At 35.2% G+C, this 12384-nt stretch overlaps 1 protein-coding gene across 3 annotated transcripts in view; it reads left to right on the top strand.

Moving 5' to 3' along the window:
• The window catches only part of CSMD3 (CUB and Sushi multiple domains 3), a 1083470-nt gene that overhangs the window by 967484 nt on the left and 103602 nt on the right, over nt 1–12384 (top strand). For all 3 annotated transcript variants that reach the window (XM_032609830.1, XM_032609829.1, XM_032609828.1), the window contains 3 exons: nt 8306–8494; nt 9234–9411; nt 10274–10419. In XM_032609830.1, coding sequence (XP_032465721.1) covers nt 8306–8494; nt 9234–9411; nt 10274–10419 — 513 coding nt within the window. The remainder of the gene's footprint in view (nt 1–8305; nt 8495–9233; nt 9412–10273; nt 10420–12384) is intronic.

The raw sequence follows: 12384 nt of genomic DNA, 5'->3' as shown, positions 1-12384 counted from the left end.
ACTTCGCCCCAGCTTCCCCCTCCCACCCCATGTCCTCAAGTCCATTCTCTATGTCTACCTCTTTATTCCTGCCCTGCAACTAGGTTCATCAGTACCATTTCTTTTTTTTTTAGATTCTATATATATGCGTTAGCATACAGTATTTGTTTTTCTCTTCCTGACTTACTTCACTCTGTATGACAGTCTCTAGATCCATCCACCTCACTACAAATAGCTCAATTTCATTCCTTTTTATGGCTGAGTAGTATTCCATTGTAAATACGTGCCACATGTTCTTTATCCATTAATCTGTGGATGGACACTTAGGTTGGTTCCATGTCCTGGCTATTGTAAATAGTGCTGCAAAGAACATTGTGGTATATGTCTCTTTTTGAATTATGGTTTTCTCAGGGTGTATTATATGCCCAGTAGTGGGATTGCTGAGTCATATGGTAGTTCTAATTTTAGTTTTTTAAGGAACCTCCATACTGTTTTCCATAGTGGTTGTATCAATTTACATTCCCACCAACAGTGCAGGAGGGTTCCCTTTTCTCCACACCCTTTCTAGCATTTATTGTTTCTAGATTTTTTGATCATGGCCATTCTGACTGGCATGAGGTGATACCTCATTGTAGTTTTGATTTGCATTTCTCTAGTAATTAGTGATGTTGAACATCATTTCATGTGCCTCTTGGCCATCTGTATGTCTTCCTTGGTGAAATGTCTTTTTGGGTCTTCCGCCCAATTTTTCAGTGGATTGTTTGTTTTTTTTTCATATGGAGCTCCATGAGCTATTTGTATATTTTGGAGAATAATCCTTTGTTGTTTTATTTGCAAGTATTTTCTCACATTCTGAGGGTTGTCTTTTTGTCTTGTTTATGGTTTCCTTAGCTGTGCAAAAGCTTTTAAGTTTAATAAAGTCCCATTTGTTTATTTTTGTTTTTATTTCCGTTACTCTAGGAGGTGGGTAAAAAAAATCTTGCTGTTTTATGTCAAAGAGTGTTTTTCCTGTGTTTTCCTCTAAGAGTTTTATAGTGTCTGGTCTTACATTTAAGTGTTTAATCCATTTGTAGTTTATTTTTGTGTATGGTGTTAGGGAGTGTTCTAATTTCGTTCTTTTACATGTAGCTCTCCAGTTTTCCCAGCACCACTTATTGAAGAGGCTGTCTTTTCTCCATTGTGTGTTCTTCCCTCCTTTGCCATAAATTAGGTGATTATATGTGCATACGTTTATCTCTGGGCATTCTATCCTGTACCATTGATCTATATTTCTGTTTTTGTGCCAGTACCATACTGTCTTGATTACTGTAGCTTTGTGGTGTATTTTGAAGTTGGGGAGCCTGATTCCTCAAGCTGTTTTTCTTTCTCAAGTTTGCCTTAACTATTCAGGGTCTTTTGTGTTTCCATATGAATTGTAAAATTTTTTGTTCTAATTCTTTGAAGAGTGCAATTGGTAGCTTGATAGGGATTGCATTGAATCTGTAGATTGCTTTGCGTAATATAGTCATTTTCACAATATTGATTCTTCCAATCCAAGAACATGATATATTTCTCCATCTGTTTATATCATATTTGATTTCTTTCATCAGTGTTTTATAGTTTTCTGAGTACAAGTCTTTCGCCTCCTTAGGCAGGTTTATTCCAAGGTATTTTATTCTTTTTGTTGCAATGGTAAATTGAAGTGTTTCCTTAATTTCTCTTTCTGATTTTTCATTATTGGTGTATAGGAATGCCAGAGGTTTGTTTGCATTAATTTTGAATACTGCAACCTTACCAAATTCATTGATTAGTTCTAGTAGTTTTCTGGTGGCATAGTCAGGATTTTCTATGTACAGTATCATGTCATCAGCAAACAGTGACTGTTCTACCTGTTCTTTTCCAATTTATATTCCTTTTATTTCTTTTTCTTCTCTGATTGCTGTGGCTAGGACTTCCAAAACTATGTTGAATAAGAGTGGTGAGACTGGACATCCTTGTCTTGTTCCTGATCTTAGTGGAAATGCTTTCAGTTTTTCACCATTGAGTATGATGTTTGCTGTGGGTTTGTCATATATGGCCTTTATTATGTTGAGGTAGGTTCCCTCTATGCCCATTTTCTGGAGAGTTTTTATCACAAATCAGTATTGAATTTTTTCAGAAGCCTTTTCTGCATCTATTGAGATGATCATATAGTTTTTATTCCTTAATTTGTTAATGTGGTGTATCACATTGATTAATTTGCATATACAGAATAATCCTTGCATCCCTGGGATAAATCCCACTTGATCATAGTGTATGATTGTTGTTGGATTCTGTTTGCTGTATTTTGTTCAGGATTTTTGCATCTCTGTTCATCAGTGATATTGGTCTATTATTTTCTTTTTTTGTGATATCTTTTTCTAGTTTTGGTATCAGTGGAATAGTGGCTTCATAGAATGAATTTGGGAGTGTTTCTCCCTCTGAAATTTTTTGGAAGAGTTTGAGAAGGATCATTGTTAACTCTTCTCTAAATATTTGATAGAATTCACCTGTGAAGCCATCTGGTCCTGAGCTTTTGTTTGTTGAAAGATTTTTAATTATGGTTTCAATTTCATTACTTGTGATAGGTCTGTTTATATTTTCTAATTCTTCCTGGTTCAATCTTGGAAAATTGTCCATTTCTTTGTGGTTGTCCATTTTTTTGGCATATAGTTTTTTTTAGGAGTCTCTTATAATCCTTTGTATATCTTCAGTGTCAGTTGTGATTTCTCCTTTTTCATTTCTAATTTTATTGATTTGCATCTTCTCCCTTTTCTTCTTGGTGAGTCTGGCTAAGGGTTTATCAATTTTGTTTATCTTCTCAAAGAACCAGCTTTTAGTTTTATTGATCTTTGCTATTGCTTTCTTCATTTCTATTTAATTTATTTCTGCTCAGATCTTTATGATTTCTTTCCTTCTACTGAGTTTGGGTTTTCTTTGTTCTTCTGTCTCTAGTTGTTTTAAATTTGGGGTAGGTTGTTTATTCGATATTTTTCTTGTTTCTTGAGGTGAGATTGAATTGCTATAAACTTCCCTCTTAGAACTGCTTTGCTGATTCCCATAGGTTTTGGGTCGTCATGTTTTCGTTGTGACTTGTTTCCATGTATTTTTAATTTCTTCTTTGATTCTTCAGTGATCTCTTGGTTATTTAGTAGCTCACTGTTTAACCTCCATGTATTTGTGTTTTTTACCATCTTTTTTTCCTGTAATTGATTTCCAATCTCATAGCGTTTTGGTCAGAAAAGATGCTTGATACGATTTCAATTTTCTTAAATTTTCTGAGGCTTGATTTGTGACCCAAGATGTGATCTATCCTGGAGATTGTTTCATGTGCACTTGAGAAGAAAGTGTATTCTGTTGTTTTTGGATGGAATGTCCTATAAATATCAATTAAGTCCATCTTGTTTAATATGTCATTTAAAACTTGTGTTACCTTATTTATTTTCTCTTTGGATGATCTGCCCATTGGTGTAAGTGGGGTTTGCAAGTCCCTTACTATTATTGTGTTACCGTCGATTTCTCCTTTCATGGTTGTTTACATTTGCCTTATTTATTGAAGTCTCCTATGTTGGGTGCATAAACATTTATAATTGTTATATTTTCTTCTTGGATTGATCCTTTGATCATTATGTAGTGTACCTCCTTATCTCTTGTAACAGTCTTTATTTTAAAGTCTATTTTATCTGACACAAATATTGCTACTACACCTTTCTTTTGATTTCCATTTGCATGGAATATCTTTTTCCATCCCCTCACTTTCAGTCTGTATGTCTCCCTAGGTCTGAAGTGGGTCTCTTGTAGACAGCATATATATGGGTCTTGCTTTCGTATCCATTCAGCCAGTCTGTGTCTTTTGGTTGGGGCATTTAATCCATTTACATTCAAGGTTATTATCGATATGTATGTTCCTATTACCATTTTCTTAATTGCTTTGGGTTTGTTTTTGTGGGTGTTTTTCTTTACTTGTGTTTCCCACCTAGAGAAGTTTCTTTAGCATTTGTTATAAAGCTGGGTTGGTGGTGTTGGATTCTCTTAGCTTTTGCTTGTCTGAAAAGCTTTTGACTTCTCCATTGAATCTGAAAGAGATCCTTGCTGGGTAGAGTAATCTTGGTTGTAGGTTTTTGTCTTTCATCACTTTATATCCTTCCACTCCCTTCTGGCCTGCAGAGTTCCTGCTGAAAACTCAGCTGATAGCCTTATGGGGATTCCTTTGTATGTTATTTTTTGTTTTTCCCTTGCTGCTTTTAATATTTTTTCTTTGAACTTAATTTTTGTTAGTTTGATTAATATGTGTCTTGGTATGTTTTTCCTAGGGTTTATCCTGTATGGGGCTCTCTGTGCTTCCTGGACTTGGGTGACTATTTCCTTTCCCATGCTAGGAATGTTTTAGACTATAATCTCTTCAAATATTTCCTCAGACCCTTTATTTTTCTCTTCTTCTTATGCTACCCCTATAATTCGAATATTGGTGCATTCAGTGTTGTCCCAGAAGTCTCGGAGATTGTCTTCAATTCTTTTCATTCTTTTTTTCTTCATTCTGCTCATCAGGAATTATTTCCACCATTTTGTCTTCCAGCTCATTTATTCGTTCTTCTGCCTCAGTTATTCTGTTATTGATTCCTTCTACTGTATTTTTCATTTCAGTTATTGTGTTGTTAATCTCTGTTCATTTGTTCTTTAGTTCTTCTAGATCTTTGTTAAACATTTCTTTTATTTTCTCAATCTGTGCCTCCAGTCTACCTCTTGAGATTCTGGATCATCTCTACTGTCATTACTCTTAATTCTTTTTCAGGTGGATTGCCTATTTCCTCTTCATTTATTTGGTCTTGTAGGTTTTTACCTTGCTCCTTCATCTATGACATATTTTTTTGCTGTCTCTTTTTTTTTTTTTTCTTTTTTTATGAGTGGCATTGTGTTCCTGTCTTACTGGTTGTTTGGCCTGAGTTTTCCAACACTGCAGTTTGTAGGCTATTGGGTAGAGCTGGGTCTTGGTGCTGAGATGAGGAACTCCATGAGACCTCACTCTGATGAATATTTCCTGGCGTCTGAGGTTCTCTGTTAGTCCAGCAGTTCAGACTCGGAGCTCCTGCTGCGGGAGCTTTGGCATGACCCCAGCTCATGAACCAAGATCCTACAAGCTGCATGGGGTGGCAAAAAAAAAGAGAGAACAATAACAAAGTGAAAAATAAAATTAGACTAGGATACTAACAGATGTTTTAGAATGAATATAAAAATAAAAATATAGATGAATCAACATCCAGAATGTACATCAGTACCACAATAGTAAAAAAGAGGAGGAGGGAAAAGAAAGAAAAAAAAGGCAGAGGGGGAGGTCTTGGCTGTGCAGGGTGGGGCCTAAGTAAGGGCAAGGTTTGGGCGGTGGGTGGGCCTATGCTTAGGACCCACAGGTCTGGATAGGCCCTGGGGGCAGTGGGGGGTGAGGCTTAGGCTCAAGGAACAGAAGGGACCCAGGTGTGCCACCCACTCCTGGTCTCAGAGGACAGGGAACTTCACCTGAGAGCCCAGCAGGCTTCCCGGGCTCAAGTGGGCAGGGCAAATGCCCTCCTCTCCTCTGTTGCTCCTCCAGTCTAGGAGGGCCCCTCCTGCCTGCCTCTCCTGATCTCCCCAGCCTCCTTCCTATACCCCCAGGACAAATGGGGCCAGGGAGGCGGGGGCGATGGCTGTGGAGGGCAGGGGACCAGCCTGGGAGCTCAGCAGGCTTCCTGGGCCAAGTGGGTGGGGTAATTGCCCTCCATCCCTCTTCCATTCTTCCCGGAGGGCCCCTCCTGCCTGCCTCTCATGCTCTCCACTCAGCCTCCTTCCTATGTCCCCAAGGATCAACACAACCTGGAGGGGGCTTTGGAGGGCTGAGGATGGGTCTGAGAGCTCAGCAGGCTCCCTGGGCCCGAGTGGGTGGGGCAATCGCCCTCCGCTCCTCTCCCACTCCTCCTGGATGGCTCCTGCTGCCTTCTTCTACTGATCTCCCCAGCCTCCCTCCTATGCCCCCAAAGACCCACGTGGCCTGGAGGGGGCTTTAGAGGGGGGTTACCAGCTTGGATGCTCAACAGGCTCCCCAGCCTGAGTGGGCCAGGCGATCGCCCACTGCTCCTCTCCCGCCCTTCCCAGAGAGTCCTCCCGCCTGCCTCTTCTGATCTCCCTGGCCTTGGGGTGCCAATCCTGTCTGGCCTCTACTTCTTCTCCCCTCTCAGTCCCCCCACGTCCTACTGGTTCACTTGGGGATTCCTTCTATCTCCTTGGGCCTCAGAGTCCCCCATCAGCAGCAGGCAGGCACCCTAGTTGTGGGGAGATGCTAACTCCACATCTTCCCACACAACCATCTTGACTGACACAAGTACACTGAATTTTAAAACTATCTTCTTTTACTGAATTTATATTGTTGAGCTAATGACATTTTTTTGAGATATAGGTTAATTGATACAGATTCACAGAATCAATGTTATTTTTAGATGATTTCGCGATTAGACCTTAAAAACATTCTGAATTTTGGAAAAATGCATAGTATACAATTAAGTGTACCCTTCTACTAAAGAACTTGGTTCCAAAGTTAACGTTATTACTGGCAACGTTATTGGGTTTGTTAAGCCCTGTATTATATATGATATTAGGATGGGAACTTTCTCCTGAACATTTAAAATCTATTTCTTATTCATCCTTATTAAACTAAATAGCATAGAAAGGTGAAATGTTATATAAAATATCACAGGATCATACATTTGTCTATGAGTCTTACCCTATTCAAGATTATCTAGCTAACTAAACGTATCATGATCATTTCACAATACATCTAAATCAAATCATTTTATTGTATACCTTAAATTCATGCAGTGCTATATCCCAGTTATATTTCAATAAAACTGGAAAAAAATTATCTTTTACATGTGAGTGAAAATTTAAAGTGTTTGTTTCATAGAATAATATATCCCAACTCCTAATGATCAAATGATATACGTTTGTCTTCAATTGACATGATTCTTTTGGTTTTGATATGTTTGTGGAATATTAATTCAAATGAAAAAAATTAGAATAAAAGCACTAAATATCTTAAAAAGACTGTTCATTAATTCTGAAACCTTTAATTTAAAAATTAGAGTAATATTTTAATAAGCAACTTATGGTAGCTTATTCAACTTTAAATATAAGTTTTTGATTTTGGGAATTTAGAATTTAATGGTCTCAACGTTAATTTTCTCAACTTTGTGGTTACATAGAAGTATCCTTTTCTTTATGAAGTAGCAGTGATGGGTCAACTTATTCTCAACTAATTTGGAAAGAAAAAAGTGTTTTCACACATACATATATATATATGTATATATAGATGGGGGTGGGTGAGGGGAGGAAGAGAGAATGATGAAGAAAATGTGTCAGAGTTAACAATTGGAAAACGTGGCTGAAGGCATACTGGCGTTCTTACTAATCTTGGAACCTTTGTGTAATTTTGGAATTACTAAAAAATAAAAAAAGTTTTTTATAAAAGGAATTTAATGGTCAGTAGCAAAGTAGTCTCTGCTGGTAATTTAAATTTTATTAATTATAATGTGATTTTGAACTTCTTAAAAATAAAGTCTCAAATATTAATACGATATGAGTATATGTACGGTTTATAGGTTCAAAATTTATTCAGCAATGTTTATTAAGGACCTACTATGTGAAAAGCAATAAGCAAGGCTTTTAAGATACAATGATAAAAAAGCAGGAACTTTGATCTCATGCAGAATGTAGAACAAGAGTAGTATGAACAAATAAACAGTTACACTACAGTGCCAAAAATATCATGATAACTGAAGTGCAAATTTTATATTAGAAGGAAATTTGTTTCCTAATACTTTATATTGTTAAATAACTTCTTTGGAGAAACTCAATAGAGAGATAGTGTGGTTTGTTTCTTTTAGAGGAAAAATTAGCTAAAAAATGGTTCAAAAAGGCTCAGAATTAGGCTTACACACATATTTATTTTATTTTATGTACATACAATGAACCAGGAAGCAGTTGCATTATAGGTAAAGGGATCAGAATATGTTTGATTAAAATTATGGCTATAGGGTAATTTACATTTTCACTAAAACTTATAATTTAGATAGATTTCATAAGTGGGAGAAAAAACAATGCATCTTAATAAATTGTACTAAAAACTTAATATGAAAATTATACATAAGAAATTCATATCATGCACTGACATCATTTATTATAAACCTGAATTACTATTTATATTCAACTGCAAGCAGCACTACATCTATTTTGCAGGTTGTAAATAATACTCTTTGGTCTTTCGAAATTCAAAACGGAAAAACTTTCTTTTTACCTTTTCCAGCCTATCAGTTGCAAAGCTGTCCTGATCCACGCCCATTTCGAAATGGTTTTGTAATCGGCAATGATTTTACTGTGGGGCAAACCATTTCGTTTGAATGTTTCCCTGGTTACACGTTGATTGGAAATTCAGCTCTCACTTGCCTTCATGGAGTGAGTCGCAATTGGAATCATCCACTTCCAAGGTGTGAAGGTATGCTTCTAAATTGAAGCTGTCTTTTAGGTGATATCATCTATGTTTAATAATTCTTGATTTGGTACTCTTTTCTTGTTTGTTTTCCTCTTCAAATAGCATGCTAAATATACAGTTTTTCTTTTAGTTGTAGAATTATAGTTAGTACCCAGATCAAAGACCTAAGGCTTCATAATGAATAACTGGTTTTGTCATTATTGGCAGGAGACTTAACCTTCTTCACTGGATGCGAAAGTAAAGTTTGTTAACACTTCAGAGCTGCTTCTGTGTGATGTCTGTGTGAGTGCATCTGTGTTTGTTTAGTAATCATTCATATACAAACCAGTAACCCAGATACTACTACTGAATTTGGGCTCATTTCTTCTAAAGAAAAAAAGAAAAAACCCTTATAAATAAAAATGGCTTGAACCTCTTTATAAGGTCTTATATTTATACATGATATAAGACAAAAGTTGAACAGTGTATATATGGATAAAGTATTTGAAAGAAGAGAAAACAGTGCAATTTACTAATCTAGTGATAGTGAATAACTATGTAGCATACCTCATGCTGAAAAATAAATAAAAGCTCACTGTTTGATTCATGGTTTCCAGCTTCATTTTACATACCTTAACTGTGGTAAAAACACAACACAGATGTCTTTTATACTGTTTGAGAGGTATGAAATGTTTACCTTTTTCTTTATAATCAGTTTATTGTGATTCTACTTAAATATTTTGTTTTGTGTTTTTTTCTGTAGCTCTTTGTGGAGGGAATATAACTGCAATGAATGGCACCATTTACTCTCCTGGATATCCTGATGAATACCCAAACTTTCAAGACTGTTTTTGGCTTGTAAAAGTACCCCCTGGGAATGGAATCTACATCAATTTTACTGTTCTTCAAACAGAACCAATCTATGATTTCATTACTGTATGGTAAGCCAAGACCATTGTTATTGATTGATTCAACTGTATGTAGCAGTGAAACAAGGAAGGAATGAAAATATATCACAGTCCTCTGTACAAATTGCCATCAGATGTTTGAATTGGTGTAACTGAGGGTGACAGTGTGTGTTTTGCAGAATGAGACAAACAAGAGAAATAGATTTGCCCATGAAGTAGCTAAACACGTAGAACAAAAACTTTATGGGTGAAAAAAATGGTTTAAATTTGTTATTAAAATAATGTGCAAAACCTGGGAATTAAATCAGAGTAAGTTTAAGGTAAGAAAGTTCTCTATATACAGAACTAGTGAAATTTAAAAGCCTGTATTCCAATAAGTTATTTAATACAACTACTGAATTTCTGTCATAATAATTCATCATAAAATATTATGTGTGTATTATTATTATCCTGTTAATTAAAACATCTCTATTTAAACTAAAAATAAAATAGCTGAATTAATTATTGACAATTGGTTAATTGAACTACCATGTGACTTCTAAAATTCATTCTAAGTTTAACAGTCTATGGTTCTCAAGATTATTTTGAAGAAAATAAAAGGAAGGCAGACTTCAAGCATTTGGGAAGATCTGGGTTGTGGTCAGGAAACCAAAGACAATTTAATTGATTACAGCTAATATGGGTACATTTCTTTTGGGTAAAAATGTGATCTTTTTAAATATGTTATCACCTAAATAAACATATACCAATATGATTTGGCACTCGTTGATTATTTCATCCACTGCACCTTTATCATCTCATATGTAATACTTTCATTAAACTTTGTGTGAAACTTTCCAAAAAAATCAATCTCACTCTCCCTTTCTCCCCTCCCTGCTCTATGTCTCTCCTATAGGGATGGACCAGACCAAAACTCACCTCAGATCGGGCAATTCAGTGGCAATACTGCTTTGGAATCAGTCTATAGCACTTCAAATCAGATTCTAATCAAATTCCACAGTGATTTCACAACAAGTGGCTTTTTTGTGCTCAGTTATCACGGTTGGTATCATCTAGGCATTTCTATTTTGTCTGGCACTGTTTGAAATTGTCCTTGAAAAATTGAGTGTAATATATATATTCAACCAATGATTGCAAAGGTATTAAAATTTGACACTTTTTTATCATTTCAAATACATTTACTTGCAAAGAACGGCCTCTTCTAAGCATTTAGGGACATTAAAATGTGAGCAAATGGAGATAGGAAATAAATCAGTCAGTAATTACCCCAGTAGAAAATAATTATTTTTGCATGGAAATGCATAAAAGAGAACCAGCTGTTCATATTTTATTGCATGTAGTCTTAAAACATCAATCGATTTTTTTCAATACAAAATGTTTAATCTATTTAACCTGCTGTGAGTCTTTCTAAAATTAGCATCGAATAACTTTATGCTTTGGATCACATGACTCATTCATTTATACTCTGTTTCACAACTATATCTATTCTAGAATCCTACAGCTTTAAGTGACTATTTCAGATCATTAAGTTCTTAGCTTTTACTCCCGTGAAATAATTTATGAAGAGTTTCAATTTCAATTCTTTGTATATAATTATTCTGGAATCTCTCTTCATAACATTAACTTTTTGAAAGAACATTCAGATGGTTTCAGAGGATTTTTTAAAATTTCCTGTTATGTTAAATTGTATTTCATTATAAATAAGAAAATGTTTATTTCTAGTGATTATATCCTTTCATCTGCTATGACCATAGTTTCATAAGCACATTCTGTTTCATATGACTTTGTCAGACCAATTCCATGAGCATCACAGGATCAATAAACTACTAAATTAAATTTGCAAAACTTATATTAAAATTTCCAGGGTGAATGTGTACCTTGTCCATTACATTAACATACAATTTAATATTTTCTTCTTTTTTTAACACAAAGTAAGAAAATCTTTGATACTCAAAGCTTATATTACATGAAAAATATGGTAAGTCAAATATGGTTATACACAAAGACACTTAAAGCACATTGGGTCTAGAAATACTCAGAGAACAGACCAGAAAATATTTGATTTGCTTAATCTCAGCACTTATCAATCAGTAGATGGTGCCCAATTTGTGCTTCTATAGTAGCCAGAGCTGCATGTATTATCTGGCATAGCCAATTAGAAAGCAGGGAGTTCAGTTAGATAACTTTGATTCAGGCTGTTTATTTTTTTAAATAACTCCTTTGCCTTTTTTAATGAATTGGTCATTTGTACTGGCAGTATGTATATACAGTCTAAAGCTGCAACAATAGCTTTATTACTTTGAAAGGTAATCATAGCTCAAGAACTACTAAACTAAATGATTTTAAGTTCAAAAGATGAATTCGTTCCTGAACTGTATTTTGTACATTTTCTCTCTTCACAGATCCCCGCATAACTTTTTATTATTTTGTATCTTGCCTGAACAAGTGATAAAGAAGGGACTGTTCATTGATGGACTGTAAATATCCATAAAATAACCTTATAGGGAGTGGAAAATTCTTATAAAACTTAGGAAACATTTCAAAGGGGAAACATTGTCAGAGAAAAGGATGTCAGTATCTGTGTGTGTGTGTTTGTGTGTGTGTTTGTGTGTGTGTAAAAATGTGAAAATCTTTACATAGAAAATACAAGGATGACAGAATGTAGGTAAACACATACAAAATATGAACATAGATTTACATAGACACTTATGTGAATGTATATACATATATTCTCACTCCAAATTCTGTTTCACATGATTTTTGTTACTAGGTTCTGAATCATGTATATTAAAAATAGAATTATTTTAGGAATAAGGAAGATCAAATATTTGTTTAGGGCTTTGTTTTTCAGCTGACTTTGGACAAGTTATCCTTTGGTTTCCACTTTCTTCAGCTATAACACAACATGATATAATTGCTGAGAAGATTAACGAGATACTGTATATATAGAAATTACTCCAATTGCTGGCATGTATTAGGTTGAACCATATGAAATTGTTGGCAGAA

The sequence above is a fragment of the Phocoena sinus genome, chromosome 17 (genome assembly GCF_008692025.1).
Source record: "Phocoena sinus isolate mPhoSin1 chromosome 17, mPhoSin1.pri, whole genome shotgun sequence".
NCBI classification, from domain to species: domain Eukaryota; kingdom Metazoa; phylum Chordata; class Mammalia; order Artiodactyla; family Phocoenidae; genus Phocoena; species Phocoena sinus.
This window is presented reverse-complemented; position numbering and strand designations above follow the sequence as displayed.